General features: G+C 42.7%; 1 protein-coding gene across 1 annotated transcript in view; it reads left to right on the top strand.

The window, feature by feature from the left end:
* Positions 1-15169, top strand: part of PUS7 (pseudouridylate synthase 7 (putative)) — a 54011-nt gene that overhangs the window by 174 nt on the left and 38668 nt on the right. The window contains exons 2-5 of the mRNA XM_010841440.1: positions 1-170; positions 9530-9950; positions 10822-10906; positions 11040-11141. Coding sequence (XP_010839742.1) covers positions 44-170; positions 9530-9950; positions 10822-10906; positions 11040-11141 — 735 coding nt within the window. The 5' untranslated portion in view covers positions 1-43. The remainder of the gene's footprint in view (positions 171-9529; positions 9951-10821; positions 10907-11039; positions 11142-15169) is intronic.

Here is a 15169-nt window from a genome sequence, read left to right as displayed (position 1 = left end):
CTGAGCGCTGCGGGGGCCTCGGCGTAAACCGAGCTCGCTGCGTATGCTGGGCTGCTCTCGTGGTTGGTTCTTCCGAGTGGTCCTTTCCTCCGCCTTACTCCTGCGCCCGGAGCAGCGCGCCTGCCTTCTCGTCGCCCGGCCTGCGCCGCGCGCACGCTCTCAGGCCCCGGGTAAGTGTGCGGCCTCCCATCTGCCGCCTGGGCTCCGCGGCCAACCTTCGGCCCGGCGCCCCGGCCCGAAACCCACCCTGGAGGGGCAGCATGGACTCGGAAGGAGTCCCGGTCGTGTTCTGAGCCCGCGGCGCGTCCACAGCCCCTCCATTACGGGTCGTGCCCGCGGGAGCGCGGCTGGAGCCGGGCTGGTCTTGAGCCTCGGCGTTGCCAGCCCCGCCCCTCCTTGCTCTCCGGGCGGGTCCTAGCGGCCGCCGCGCCCTCTCTCCTCCCAGCGGCGCTGTCAGCGCGTGGATCCCTGTCCCACTCCTCCTCTTCTTTGCCCCCGAGGGTTCCTAAACTCTTCTTCCTCCCGGAAGACACAACCCTCCTTTATCTTGAAGCCCATGACAGCGCTCCCTTGCACCGCTGGGCCCGCCCACGTTCTTTCATCCTCTTATTTATCTCATTACTAACAGCGATCCTACTATGTTCCGGGCAGGCTCTCAGGTGACTGTTTTATAGACGTTTCCCAGTGTAGGAGCAAACCAGAGTTTTTCCCGGTCAAATTTAAATGAGTGGATGCAGCAGGGGGTTGCTGGGCGTGTTGAAACTAATCCGCAAGGTGTCTTTACCGCCAGCCCTCCACCGAGAGATTTAAAAATACACTCATTGCCTGGGTATTAGGGCCTGCCAAGAAATAAGGTTTGGAGAGTTTAGTCTTTCACATATTTAGTTCTGTTGTCACACCACTTTTTTTTTTTTTTTTAATTCCGAAAATAAAGGCTAACTACAGATTGGTTTTTGTTTCAAGTCTCTAATCATCTGTGAATCCGGCATGCCCCGTCTCCTGGGGCTGCCTTGGCATTTGAGGGAACAGTCAAAAATCAGACTACTGTACAGTCATACTGAAAAGGGACTGCTGGATATGCAGTGATTTTGGTCAGTCATTAGGCAGAATAGCCAACAGTTCGTATGTATTCATTTACAACTCCTTTTGAACTTATATTTTGGTAGAAACTGGTACAGTGGAGTGATTAGTAAAACATGGCTTTTGGCCCCAGATAGGAGAGAGAAATGGAGAAGGAAATGGCAGCCCACTCCAGTGTTCTTGCCTGGAGAATCCCAGGGACGGGGGAGCCTGGTGGGCTGCCGTCTATGGGGTCACACAGAGTCGGACACGACTGAAGCGACTTAGCAGCAGCAGCAGGAGAGAGAAAACACAGTCCAGCTGGTCCCTTGACCAAGTTTGCTCCTATCTCAGGTCCTTTGTTGGCCCTGTTTCCGCTGCTTTTCGTGTCTAGTTCTTCAAGCCTTTGCTCACAAGTCACCTCCTTAGACTTCACTGAAGAGCACCCCTCTTATTCTCACTGTCCTTACTCTGCTTGATTAGTGGCTTTTACAGATGTGCGTTTCCTGAGATTGTTTTAATTTTTTTCTCTGATATGTAAGCTCAGTGGGGGCAGGAAATTTTCTTTTCCCCAGTGCCTGGACCAGTGCCAGACAAATAAGAGGTGCTCAATAAATATTTGTGAAATAAACAAATCTAACGGATTTCATTACTTCACATATTAGAGTGTAGTGTGTGCCCTGCCGTAATGAGAGGGCTCCTTATTGTGAGAGCTGGAGGGCTTCTTGATGGTTTGCAGAGGAGGAGGAGAGATGCATTTAAAAAGGGTAAGTTGTAGAGGGTTTTGAAGTACAGATGAGATTGAGATTAATATTGCTGTTTTTCAACGTTCATTTTGCAGGAAATAATGTTAAGGGACTATCAATGTTGCATTAAAATTTTGAAAATGCGAAACTTGATTTTTATTGTGGATTGTAGAGGAAGCTTATTTGTGAATCTAATTTCTTAATGAAAAACTTAAAAACTGTTGAAATTGTAAAATTTCTAATCCCATTTGGTTCATTTGGAGTGTAAAAGAAATAAAATCTATTACTTTAGTGTTTTCCTCTAATGAATTGTGTAGGACTTCGAGTTCGTGTGTACGTATCAGTGGATTTCATTTTCTTCCCAGAAGCATCAAGTTTCTGGTCTCTAATAAAGACTGCTTGACATTTGAGATGCTATCTTACTATTTTGGATAGTGTATTTGTGCAGCTTTATGTTTTTTGAAAATTTTTGAAATGTTAATACCATTTTAAAAACTCATAAAGCTAGGCCTTTTACTTCCCACCCCTATCCACCCCCCTTTTTTTCCCCTCCGTTTTTTTAAAGCCAGTCGTTTTTTGCAGCTTTGCCATAGAAGACTTGAATATGTATATTTGGATTTTCCTGAATGCAAACTCATTTCCTTAGAGCAGTTGAATGGGGGCAGTCAGGGTTGTTCCGTCATTCTGGTTAAATTCTTCTCAGCCTCTTGGATATTCACATGGTCCTCTCTCATTTAGGAATTATATTTCATTTCAGTCTTCTCGTTTATGTATTTTCTGCTTAAGAAATTGATGCTGATTTTAGTTCTGCCTCTCCTGGTCCAGAAGTTTGCTCAGCTGTTTTAGTAAATATGTTTGTTCTCAGCTTCTAGGCCCACAGACAGAACTTAGCAAAATATATATTAAGTGATGTATAATCACTTGTGCTACATATACCTTAATAATTAATGTCTGTATTAGGGCCATTGGCTAAAACAAATGGAAAATAATTTTGTTTAATGAGCTTGTCTTTGCAATTAAATGTAACAAGAAAAAGAGATCAGGCAAGTGTCCAAAGTATCAAGAAAAAGACTGCCAAAAAATACTAAAGACCTGTTTATTTGGTGCTCTTGGCAGTGCTTTGAGGGTCTCTTAAAATTGAAATGATGTTTGAAGGAGAAAGCCATGCTTAACCATTAGCCCAGAAAACAAAAGAACCATAAGAAGCTTTGATTTTTTTCCCAGACTCAGCAGCGCAGTTCTGCGGTGGAAAGCATCCATAATAAATATTAATGAGCAACAGTTGAATAACAACAGCTAGAACAGACCTTTGACCAAGTCATCATTTTTCTGCTTTCCAGAGAAAGGAACTGAGACTTCAGAGTGGTGGCTCACTTGGTAAAGGGCACAGCCTAGATCAGACTCCAAGTCATATGCCCAGACTGCCACTCACCAAACAAGAGTTGACACCAGTGCTTGATACTTCAGATCCACCATCTGCTAATATCCTCATTCCAGGGATGTTAGGTGTAACAATCCTGTCCTAAGCCTTCTAGAATTTCATTCACATTGGGAAGATGAGGGGATGGAGTGATACCCGTATTTTGGCTTAGGTGACTGGTAATTTGTTGCTAAGATTCTTTGAGGTAAGAGATGCAATTTAAAAGAAGTGCATTTGTGGTGGGAAAAGATGAGATCACTTTAGGGCATGAATTTGATATTTGATTCCACCTCTTACTAGCTGTGTGAACTAGAGCAAAATACTCTCTGGGCTTCAGTTTTTTAGGGGCTAAAGTGGGAATGATAATGTCACATAAGTCACAGGGCTGAAGAGAGGCTTAAATGAGCTCAGAGTGCACACGCTGTCATTGTTTAGCTGTTGTTCCCGTTGCCTTGGACCCTTGAGTGAACAGGGAGTTGGAGATGGGTCTTGGCTGGAAAACGAGACTGAGAAGGAATCAGGACTGGGGAAGGAAGCCGGGGAAGCCAAGTGTAAGCTGTAAGTTGAGCAGGAGGGGAAAAGAGCACCTCGAGATGCAGGAGAACAGCATGGAGTAGAAGCCAGATCTTCCACCTGAACGTAAGCTTCGTGCTGGTTGGGCAGTCTGTTTGATTTGCTTGTGTGTCGTCTTGTGTCGTGTATGGTGCCTGGAATAATGCCTGGCACAGAGGTGCACGGTGAGTGTTTGCTGAGGGGATGAAGTACGGGTACGAGGAGTGAGTGAGTGTTAAAATGAGTCTGGACCTCTCTTCAGAGGGCTGCCGTTGTTTGGCAATGGTTATCATAAGGGGTTTTGTGACTGTGCTGGTAGGAGGGGCATTGCCTGAGGACCCCTGTTTTCTTGGTGAATGGCCCACAGGAGTTGGAGGGATGGCAAGACAGCCTGGAGGGTTGTCATGAGAAGTCCACTCACCTGGCCTTGTGTTCTCCGGCCAGGAGCACAGGTGGAGACAGCAGAATTGGTCCTCAGTTGAGGTTTGACAGGGATCTTGCAGCAGGACTAGTGAGCAAGAGTGTTGAGTGTTGGTTAGGAGTTTGCAGTTGTTGAGCTTTGGAGTACTTGAGGAAATGAAGTACTTGAGGTGGTATCTTGGAACTGGAGGTCTTGGTGTGTTTGAAGAACAGGTGATGGGAGAGAGGGAGCAGTAGAGCTAGAAAGAGTGGTGGTTTGATGAGGGTAGAATAATTAGTATATCTTTTTATACCTTGAACTTTTATAATAAAACATTTCAGACATGCACAGTAGAGAGAATGATGTCATGACATCCCCATGTTCCCATTACCCAGTTTCAACAACTATCAACTCATGGCCAGTCTTGTTTTAAATCTGTACCCTACTCCACTTCCATTCACCACTGGTTAATTATTTTGAAACAAAGTCCAGACTTCATATCTTTTCAACCATAAAGATTTCAGTCTGTATCTCTAAAACATAAAGATTCTGTTTTTAAGTATAACCACAGTGATATTGCTGAAGTTGAAGCACCAATACTTTGACCACCTGATGAGAAGAATTGACTTCTTAGAAAAGACCCTGATGCTGGGAAAGATTGAAGGCAGGAGGAGAAGGGGATGATAGAGGACTAGATGATTGGATGGCATCACCAACTCGATGGACATGAGTTTGAGCAAGCTCCGGGAGTTGGTGATAAACAGGGAAGCCTGGCGTGCTGCAGTCCATGGGGTCGCAAAGAGTCGGACTGAGCGACGGAGTTGAATAGTGATATTGCACCTTAAAAGTTGACCATACTATCTTAATGTCATCAACTGTCCCCACTGTTTCAATATCCCTGATTGTCTCATAAATACATTTTTAACAGTTGGCTTGTTAAACCTGGATTCAAAGAAGGATCCAGGTTTATTCCTCCTTTTCCTGTTGCTATTCATTAGTTGAGGGACTGTCTTGATCCTTGTTGGGTTTTCCACATTCAGACTTCTGCTGATTGCTTCCCTGTGCTGGTGGTGAACGTAACATCTTCTGTCTCTTTATGCCATCTAAACTAGTAGACATAGTTTCAGTCAGTAAGAACTTCATAGACAACAGCATGTCCTTTCAGGGGCCTGCAGCATCTGGGTTGTCTCTTTTTTTGTGATGTTAGTGGCCATTGATGTCATTGCCCAGGGCTAGTATTTCATTAGGGAATTGCTACTTAGTGTGTCTTTGATCTCTGTAGATGGGGAAGAGTTTCAGCACCTGTTTCAGGACTTCTCAAAAATATCTGCTGATGCTTAATATACTTCTCTGGATTCTCTGGCAGGTATTAGAGAGTTAATATCCTCAGAGAGTCTGCACACCTCTTGAAGGAGGACAAGAGACTAGCATTTATTTAGTTCCTACTGTGGCTAGCCACTCTGTTTGTTATCTCATTTCATTTTCACAACAGTCCTGGGAAGCACATATTATTCATGTTTTTCAGCTGAAGAACAGGGGCTAGGAGAGGTTATTGACTCTGACCAGTTAAACAGCTGGAAAGTGGGGCAGGAAAGCCTGGTGTTTGGGTGCCTATATGGGTAGTGCACATGAAGGGAGGTAAAATGGGAAGACGTGGACTTAATAGAGAGGAGGGCATGGGATTTGGGCCTCAAGGTCTTCAGGTGAGTCTTAAAGGACAGGTGGTGGTGGTGGTACTCAGTCATGTCGGACTCTTTGCAATGCCACGGATTGCAGCACACCAGGCTCTCCCATCCTTCACTGTCTCTTGGAGTTGGCTCAGTTTCATGTCCATCGAATCAGGTGAGACTAGGTTAATCTGAGAATACAGATATGGAGGACCTCCCACTGGAGAGAGTTCTGTGAGCAGTCAGGCTGGGATTGAGACCTGTGGGGGCTGGGCCTGAGTTAGAGGCGTGTGTGGAGGATTGGAAATCAACACAGTGCTGGATGATGGACGGTGCCGAAGCAGAATGGGGAAGAGGAAGTAACTGGTGTTTCTGTTGAGGCTCTTGGCCCTCAGGTTGTTGAGAAAGAGCCTGATGAGTTCTCTGCATTCTGGGTAGGAGGTAGATGTGCTGCTGCTGCTGCTAAGTCGCTTCAGTCGTGTCCGACTCTGTGCGACCCCACAGACGGCAGCCCACTAGGCTCCCCCGTCCCTGGGATTCTCCAGGCAAGAACACTGGAGTGGGTTGCCATTTCCAGCCCTCCCTGAAGAGAGCAGAGTTCAGGACTTGGAAGGGTATCAGGACCTCCTGGTAGATCCTGTCATGCCAGCTGGGAACTTGGGGTGGGGAAGGGGTTGTTTCTTCTAGAGATGTCTGTGTCTCTTTTGGCTAGCAGGCTACTTGAGGGGAGTGAATTGGGACAAATGGGTGGCCCTGATGTCACTGGGTTGTAGGCGATTGAGAACTCGCCTAGCCTATGTGGTCATCTCAAGCTTAATTTCCACTTGGTTGGAGGTCTTGCCATTGTAGATGCCCACTGTGCAGCCCACCACCTCAGGCAGGATGATTGCATCGTGCAAGCGTGTCTTCACACCGGGGGCTTCTTGGTGGGCGGCACCTCCTTCTTGGCTTCCTGCAGGCGCTTCTGCAGCCATGCTGCTTGCTCTGGAGGCCACGGTTCCAGATCAGCAGCTCACAGGACGTGCTCAGACCCTGGTCGAGGTCCACACCGCCCCTGGGGAGCTGTTGTGGGTTTGGGGGGAAGACTGTGTGTGACACAGTGTAATAAGTGACTCAGGGATGTCTGCCAGGTGCCAGCAACATGGCTGGACTGTACATGTGCTGGTCTCCTCCCCATCCCCATGCCCCTGTGACTCTTTCCGGGGTCCCCATGTCAGGAAGAGTTCCCCTACCCTCTCAAGTTCCCAGGATGGAAAACCCGAGTCATCCTATAGTATTTCCTTTTTCCTCCACCCAGTCCTGTCCGCACCACCTCCTAAATGTTCCTGAACCCACCTCCACCTTCTGTTACCCTTGCCTCAGCCTTAGATCAAGCTGATTTCTTTCCTCAGTTGTTGTCTTACCTAATCTCCCAGCCTAACCCCATCTTTCTCTTTGAAAAGATGCCATGAAATATCTCTGACTCATGAATCAGACGGCAGTTTGGTTTTTCAGCTGTAATTCCCTGCATTCAGCCTGGTGTGGCTTCAACCAGCTCCCAGCTTTAACTCCAGGCTCTCTCCTTGTATGTTTTACTCTTTGTGATGCGGGGCCAGCTTGGTGGGCTTCCTCTAGCTCTCCGAGCCTCTGTGCATGCTGCACCACCTTCCTCCCCGCTTTTCCACAGCCTCTCTCTTACTTAGTCCCCAAAGCTTAGCTCAGGTGTTCACTTCTGGTCTTTCATTAGGAAGGGGTCTTCTAGGACACCCTCACCACCAGTGGCCCCATGGTCTTCTCTGTGTGGCCATGTCTCCAAGTAAGCCCCGGGCCCAGTCTGCCTCCCTCACTGGTGTACAAGCTCTGAGGGCAGTTTTGGTGAAATAAAATGAGAATGAAATAGCACCACATCACATAAGTCAGTGTTCTCTTTTGCTATACCTTGCTTAGTACACATAAAAAATAAATGCTTTCTTACTTGAATTAAGAGATAATTTTTATAAATTGTACAACTAGTTGCAGTCCACTTCTATTCCTGTTTCTTGGTTTCTTCCGTTTTCTTTTTTTTTTGTCTTTCAAACAAAATTATTTTTATTGACATTTTCTCTACCTTCCCCGTCATGATCCTTTTTTCCTTTTCCTTTTCTTTCCATTCTTGATTTTTGACAATGAAGCAAGATCAAACATGGATTCTTAAAATTTAGTTCATCATTATTGCTCTGCTGTAGATGCTTGTATAGATGGGATTCTGGCTAATCAAGAGAACTAGGATGTTCTGCTCATTTATATTCTTTATGTTTACTGAGTTTGTATGTTACTTAAAGCATCTCCCTAAATAATTAATATAGGGCTTCCCAGGTGGCTCAGTGGTAAAGGATCCACCCTGCAATGCGGGAGACATGGGTTTGATCCCAGAGTTGGAAAGGTCCCCTGGAGAAGCAAATGGCAAGCCACTCAGTATTCTTAACCTGGGAAATCCCATGGACAGAGGAGCTTGGCGGGCCACAGTCTTTGGGGTCACAAAAGAGTCAAACATGACTTAGCGACTAAATAACAATATAATTAAAATAAGAAAAAGCCTTATCCCTGTTTCACCTAGAGCATCAAATAAAATCAAATTAGACAGGCACTTGCAGTCTTAGATATTAATAAATGTGTGCTCTGAACTGCAAAATATATATGGCTTCCTAGACTTTTGCTCAGTAATGTGTGTACTAGCTTTAAATGATCTGTATTTTTTTAATTGTGGCAAAATACACACAACATCATTCTGACCATTTTTAAGTATATAGTTCAGTAGTGTTAAGTTCATACACGTTGTGTAGCCAATATGTAGAGCTTTTTTATCTTGCAAAACTGAAACTCTGTACTTAAACAACTTTTTGTTCTCTTTGCTTTTTTTTTTAAAGTCCATTTTTTACTTTTTGGCTATGCTGAGTCTTCACTGTGTCGTGCGGGCTTCTCTAGTTGTGTACCCAGGCTCTAAAGTGCTCGGGCTCAGTAGTTGAGGCTCAGGCTTAGTTGTCCCGAGACATGTGGGATTTAGTTCCTGACCAGTGATCGGACCCACATCCTCTGCATTGGAAGGCTCCGGACCACTAGGAAAATCTCATTCTCCTTGCTTCAAAAAGAAAAAAAAAATGAGTATGTGTTCATGTCAGTAAATATATGCATACACTTTTATCTTAATCAGTTTTTCGAAAAGATAGCAAGATCCATGAAGCAAAAGTTAGATGATACAACTGTGGTATTCAGTGAAAACAAGTCTTCCTGCCGTCCCCAGTCACCTATACACACACCCTCTCCTAGAAGTAACTGCCTTTTCCAGTTTCTTTGAACATTGGTTTTACATATTGTTCAGCTTATGTACCCTAATGTCATTGTTCTTATTTTTTTTTTTTTAATGTAAAAGCACTGAGATGAGCATCCTTACAGCTAAAACTTGAAACACTTTAATTAATTTCTTAGGATAATCCCTTAAAGAAGTATTTCTGGGTCAAAAGGCATACATATTTTAAAGGCTTTTGATATCAAATTCCCTGCAGAAGTGCTGTACCATTTTTTCTATGCCACTAAAAGCATATTTGGAAGAATTATTTTAATAATTGATACTTAGGACCTTAGGAACAAAGTTAACTGTGCCTCTGTTTGCTGAAACCCAATTCTGTATAGAAGTGATTTTTACCACCTACTCTCTTCCTTCTAAAAGGTTCTCTTACATGTTTTCTTGGATACTTGAAAATGGAGATGACAGAAATGACTAGTGTGTCATTGAAACGGGGGTCCGTTGCCATAGAAGATAATGACAGTGTGGCCCCAGCTGAGGAGGCCAAGAGACAGAAGGTCTCAGGATGCTGTCCAACCACAGGTCAAGATGGGCTAGAGAACAGCTCTCTACCTAGCAGCGAAAAGGTGCCTGGGCCTCCCGAAACTGCTGAACAGGGTGAAAAGAACTCTGAGGTTCCCTCAGAGGAAGAGGAGGAGGAAGATGGCCTCTCAGAGGAGGATGAGGAGGAGGAGGAAGCGGAGAGCTTTGCAGACATGATGAAGCATGGGCTCACAGAGCTGGATGTGGGCATCACCAAGTTTGTAAGTTCTCACCAGGGATTCTCAGGAATCTTAAAAGAAAGGTTCGTTTTGTTTTTGTATCAAGTTATTTTTGTTTTATTAATTCTTTTCTTTAAAAAGAAATCAGTCTATTTTTCCATTTTTAGTGTTCTGTCCCCAAGGATTTTTCACACCAGTGGTCGGTCAGGAATAGGAAAGCTGCCCAAATAAGTAAATGAAACCATTTGAATATAAAATGAGTAAAAAATAGCAATTTCCCTGTGGCCTGCTTTGTTAGTATGTGAATGGGTATTTCCTTAAAATATATTACTTTCAATGGTAATTAAATGGTTTCGAGTTTTCCCTTGAATTGGTCTTAAAATCTTAAACTCTTTTACCTGAATGGGCCACATCGACAGGAGAGAGAAGGTAGTCTTTGTAGCCAGGTGGATCTGGGTGTGAATGTAGTTCAGCCACTTCATAGTTACTTAACTTCTTTGAGCCTCAGAATCCTTGTCCGAAAAATGGGTCATAATGCTACCTGGGAATAGTTAATAGGACTTTAAATAATGTATGTAAAGTATTTAGCATAAAGGTAAGCTTCAGGGTGGCTCAAGGTAGATACACTAGCTTCCAATTTAGTTAAATTTGCTGTGTTTCATGATTCACTTTAGAATGAACTATGTAATCATAGGGCAACGTTAATAAGCTTTGACCTAGGCATTTTTCTGGAAGAGTATTCTAGAAGCTCAGAAGGTCTTTTCTGTACCTGGTACCAGGCCAAGGTGTGGATTAGACTTCATCACGAAACCAGAAAAAATAACTACATGACTTTGCACTGAGAGTTTTTATTTTTAATACCTGTTTGCACAATAATAAGGCTTACTGTTGACAAACTTTCTCCTAAAATTAATAGGCAGCAAAATAATAATGCTCTGATTTTCTTTTCCTCAGATACTCTGACTTTGTCGTTCACGAAATAGGAAGAGATGGACGAATCAGCCATTTGAGTGACTTGTCTGTCCCAGTAGATGAAGAGGTAGGAACAGCTCTCTAGCAAAAGTCACCTTCTGTATAAAAATAATACTTCCTGGAGATCACAGAAATACAGAGCTTTGACAGCCTCAAATTCTGTGTGTGACTCACTGAGAGTTCTCGTGGTTATTTTAAAGGATCCTTCAGAAGATGTATTTACAGTTTTAACAGCTGAAGAAAAGCAGCGTTTAGAAGAGCTCCAGCTTTTTAAAAATAAGGAAACCAGTGTTGCCATTGAGGTAAGTAGTGCAAAAACACGTGATAAGTTTTTTTTAAGGTTTTCATTGCGTCTTTTTGGGTGGATGTTTAATAAGTGTCTTCTGGAAGAATTACAGTAGTTAACAAAAGGATGGACTTGCCCTATTTGATCTAAAAGAGCATTGTGTTAAAAAATGTTTTTTATCAGTGGCAGGTAACAAGTATTCAGATAAACTATGGCCAAAAGAAAAAAAAAAATTATGTTTTTGCTTAAAATATTTTTTTTTACATGACCACAAATCGACAAAAAAAAAAATCTGCTGTTTGGAATTGTAGAGTGACCATTGTATCACATAGTGTCTGCTGCAAAGGACTATCACAGCCTGACAGAGTGTGGTCCTGACAGGGAGGCCATGGCCCAGCTCCAAAGGCCTCCTGGTCTCAGATGAGGCACTGGAAGGGAAGGGAATTGGGGGAAGGAGGTAAGGGAGTGTTGCTCTGCTTATCTTGAAATTACTGTTCATAACAAAAAGAGCTCGGCTACTAAATAGAACAGTAAATGCCTTTTATACAGTTGTTGGTTACGGAAGTTTTCCTCTTCTCAGTTAGTGCTGTCACTGGTGGCTCAGTGGTAAAGAATCTGCTTCCAATGCAGGAGATGTGGGTTCAGTCCTTGGCTTGGGAAGATCCCCTGAAGAAGGAAATGGAAATGGTAACCACTCCAGTATTTTTGCCTGGAGAATTCCATGGACAGAGGAGCCTGGTGGGCTACAGTGCACAAGCTCACAAGGGTTGGACATTACTTAACAACTAAACTACCACCTCCATGATCCTCTCCAGTGAAATTGTGATGCGAGACATGTTTTTAATTTCAAATCTTCAAAAAATGTAAAACAAACAGGCAAATAATTTTGGCAGTATATTTTATTTGCCCTACTATTTTCAAAATATTTCAGTATATAATCAGTATTTTCAAAATTACTAATGACATGTTTTCTTTTCTTTTTTTCCTACCAAGTCTTCAGAATCCTGTGTTACTTTATACCAGTAGCACATCTCATTTCAGACTTGCCATGTTTCAAGTGCACAGTTGCCTTGTATGGCTAGTGGTTACCATGAGGGACACAGCAGCTCTAGGTGATCTCTGTAGCAAAAAAAATACAAGATTCTAAGAATCTTGTAGCACAAGACTTTTAGAGTTGTAAGTTTGTGTTAAATTCATCTTGCACTATATTTTGATGACTTGCTGGATTTCGGGTTGTCAGAAATTGCCACTTCCATTGCTCCCAGGTAGAAAGAGTTTACTGTAACTTCTCTGAATTTTGGGGGATTCCCTCATGGCTCGGACAGTAAAGAGTCTGCCTGCAGTGTGGAAGACCTGAGTTTGATCCCTGGGTTGGGAAAATCCCTGGAGAAGAAAATGGCAACCCACTCCAGTATCCTTGCCTGGAAAATCCCATGAACGGAGGAGCCTGGCAGGCAAAGTCCATAGTCTCGCAGAGAGTCGGACACGACTGAGCGATGTCACTTTTGCTTTTTGCACTTTCAGAATTTATTATTTGCCTCCAACCCTCTTCTCCCTACCAAAATTTCTCAGAAGTATGTACTATTAAAATTTTCAGTTCAGTTCAGTTCAGTCGCTCAGTTGTGTCCGACTCTTTGTGACCCCATGAACTGCAGCACGCCAGGCCTCCCTGTCCATCACCATCTCCCGGAGTTCACTCAGACTCACGTCCATCGAGTCGGTGATGCCATCCAGCCATCTCATCCCCTGTCGGCCCCTTTTCCTCCTGCCCCCAATCCCTCCCAGCATCAGGGTCTTTTCCAATGAGTCAACTCTTCGCATGAGGTGGCCAAAGTACTGGAGTTTCAGCTTTAGTATCATTCCTTCCAAAGAACACCCAGGGCTGATCTCCTTTAGAATGGACTGGTTGGATCTCCCTGCAGTCCAAGGGACTCTCAAGAGTCTTCTCCAACACCACAGTTCAAAAGTATCAATTCTTCGGCACTCAGCTTTCCTCACAGTCCAAGTCTCACATCCGTACATGACTACTGGAAAAACCATAGCCTTTAATGACTGAATTTACTCATAGACAAAATAGTCAACAATGCCAAGAAGAAAATTCCCAAGAATTGGTTTTGAGAGCACTCTAGGAGGATGGTCCAGGCAATGCAGTGATATATTATCTCTATAATATGCTTTTTCCTACAGAGATGGTAAGATTTACTGTCACGTTAAAAATTATAGTTATGCCATCTACTGAAAGATTTTACCTTAAAGAGCATGAACCTTGGGTAGGTGTCCTCATCTATAAAATAGAAGGATAAACTTTCTGAATTTTTGAGGTCTGAATATGTATTCACTTATACATACAAACTATGGTTCTGTCTCATTGCTTTCAGTGAATTCTAGGTCTAGACTCAGGTTTTTTTTGGCTGTACCACTCAACTTGCAAGATCTTAGTTCCCCCATTAGGCACCGAACCTACAGAGTTCTAACCACTGGAGCACCAGGGATTTCCCCTAGACTCACTTTTCAAAATGAAAAATGTCTTATCTATATTATAATGTATTTTTCTTTTACATACATATTCATTTATATTTTTTATTTTGCTAGAATATTCTTAGGTTTAGCTAGTAGTAGTTATATTACATCTTATTAGCTTGCAAGTTACAGTCCATCAGTGGGTCATGAAATTAGTGTACTGTATCTTAACCAACATTATTTTTTTTTAATTGCAGTGTTGTGTTATTTTCTGGTGTACAGCAAAGTGATTCAGTTTATATATATATATATATATTTTTTTTTTTTCTTTTTTCATTAGGTTTGTTTGTTTCTGTGTGTGTTTAGCCTCACTGTGGCCTGTGGGATCTTAGTTTCCCCATCCAGGGATTGAACCCGTGCCTACTGCAGTGGGAGCACGGAGTCCTCAGCACTGGGTGCCAGGGAATTCCCTCCATTAGGGTTTATTATGAGATACTGAATATGTTAGTTCCCTGTACTACACAGTAGGACTTTGTTTTTTCTGTTTTTGTATATAGTAGTTTCAAACTCCTCTCCCACCCTCTTTCTCCTTTGGTTACCTTTGGTTTGTTCTCTGTCAGTATGTTTCTGTTTTGTAAGTAAGTTCATTTGTATCATATTTTAGACTCCACATATAAGGTATATCATATTTTATTTGTCTTTCTCTTTCTGACTGACTTTGTTTAGTGTACGTATCTCTAGGTCCATCCATGTTGCTGCAGATGGCATTATTTCATTGTTTATGGCTGAGTAGTGTTCCATTGTATAAATACCTCATCTTCATTCATCTGTCAATAGATACTTAGATTGTTTTCATGTCTTGGCTGTTATAAATAGTGCTGCCATGAACATGTATCTTTTCAAATTATACTTTTGTCCAAATATATGTCCAGGAGTGGGATGGCTGGTTCATATGGTAATTCTATTTTTAGTTTCTAGAGGAACCTTCAGATTATTTTCCATAGTGCCTGCACCATTTACATTCCCACCAACCGTTTAAAAGTGTTTCCTTTTCTCCATCCCCTTTGCAGCATTTATTTGTATACTTTTTAATGATGACTGTTCCGACTGGTGTGAGGTGGTACCTCATTGTAGTTTTGATTTGCATTTCTCTAATAATTAGCAGTGTTGAGCATCTTTTCACATGTCTGTTGGCCACCTATATTATCTTCTTTGGAGAAATAGCCATTTGGATCTTCTGCCCAATTTTTGATTGGGTTTTTTGTTTGTTTTTATATTGAGCTATATGAGCTGTTTCTATTTTGGAAGTGAATCTGTTGTCAGTCACATCATTTGCAAATGTTTTCTGCCAGTTGGTAGATTGTCATTTTTGTCTATGGTTTTCTTTGCTGTTCAAAAGCTTGTAAGTTTGATTAGGTTCCGTTTGTTTAGTTTTGCTTTTGTTTGTATTCTGTACCCACTTTGGTAAGAGTTTGTATCATGAATGGATGTTAAATTTTATCAAATACTTCTTATGCATCTATTGAGATGATCATATGGTTTTGTCTTTTGTTGATGTGATGTGTCACATTAATTTTTTTTTTT

The sequence above is a fragment of the Bison bison genome, unplaced genomic scaffold, assembly GCF_000754665.1.
Source record: "Bison bison bison isolate TAMUID 2011002044 unplaced genomic scaffold, Bison_UMD1.0 scf7180017864162, whole genome shotgun sequence".
Taxonomy (NCBI): Eukaryota; Metazoa; Chordata; class Mammalia; order Artiodactyla; family Bovidae; genus Bison; species Bison bison.
The sequence above is the reverse complement of the archived record's forward strand: the minus strand, read 5'-3'. Positions and strand labels throughout refer to the sequence as shown.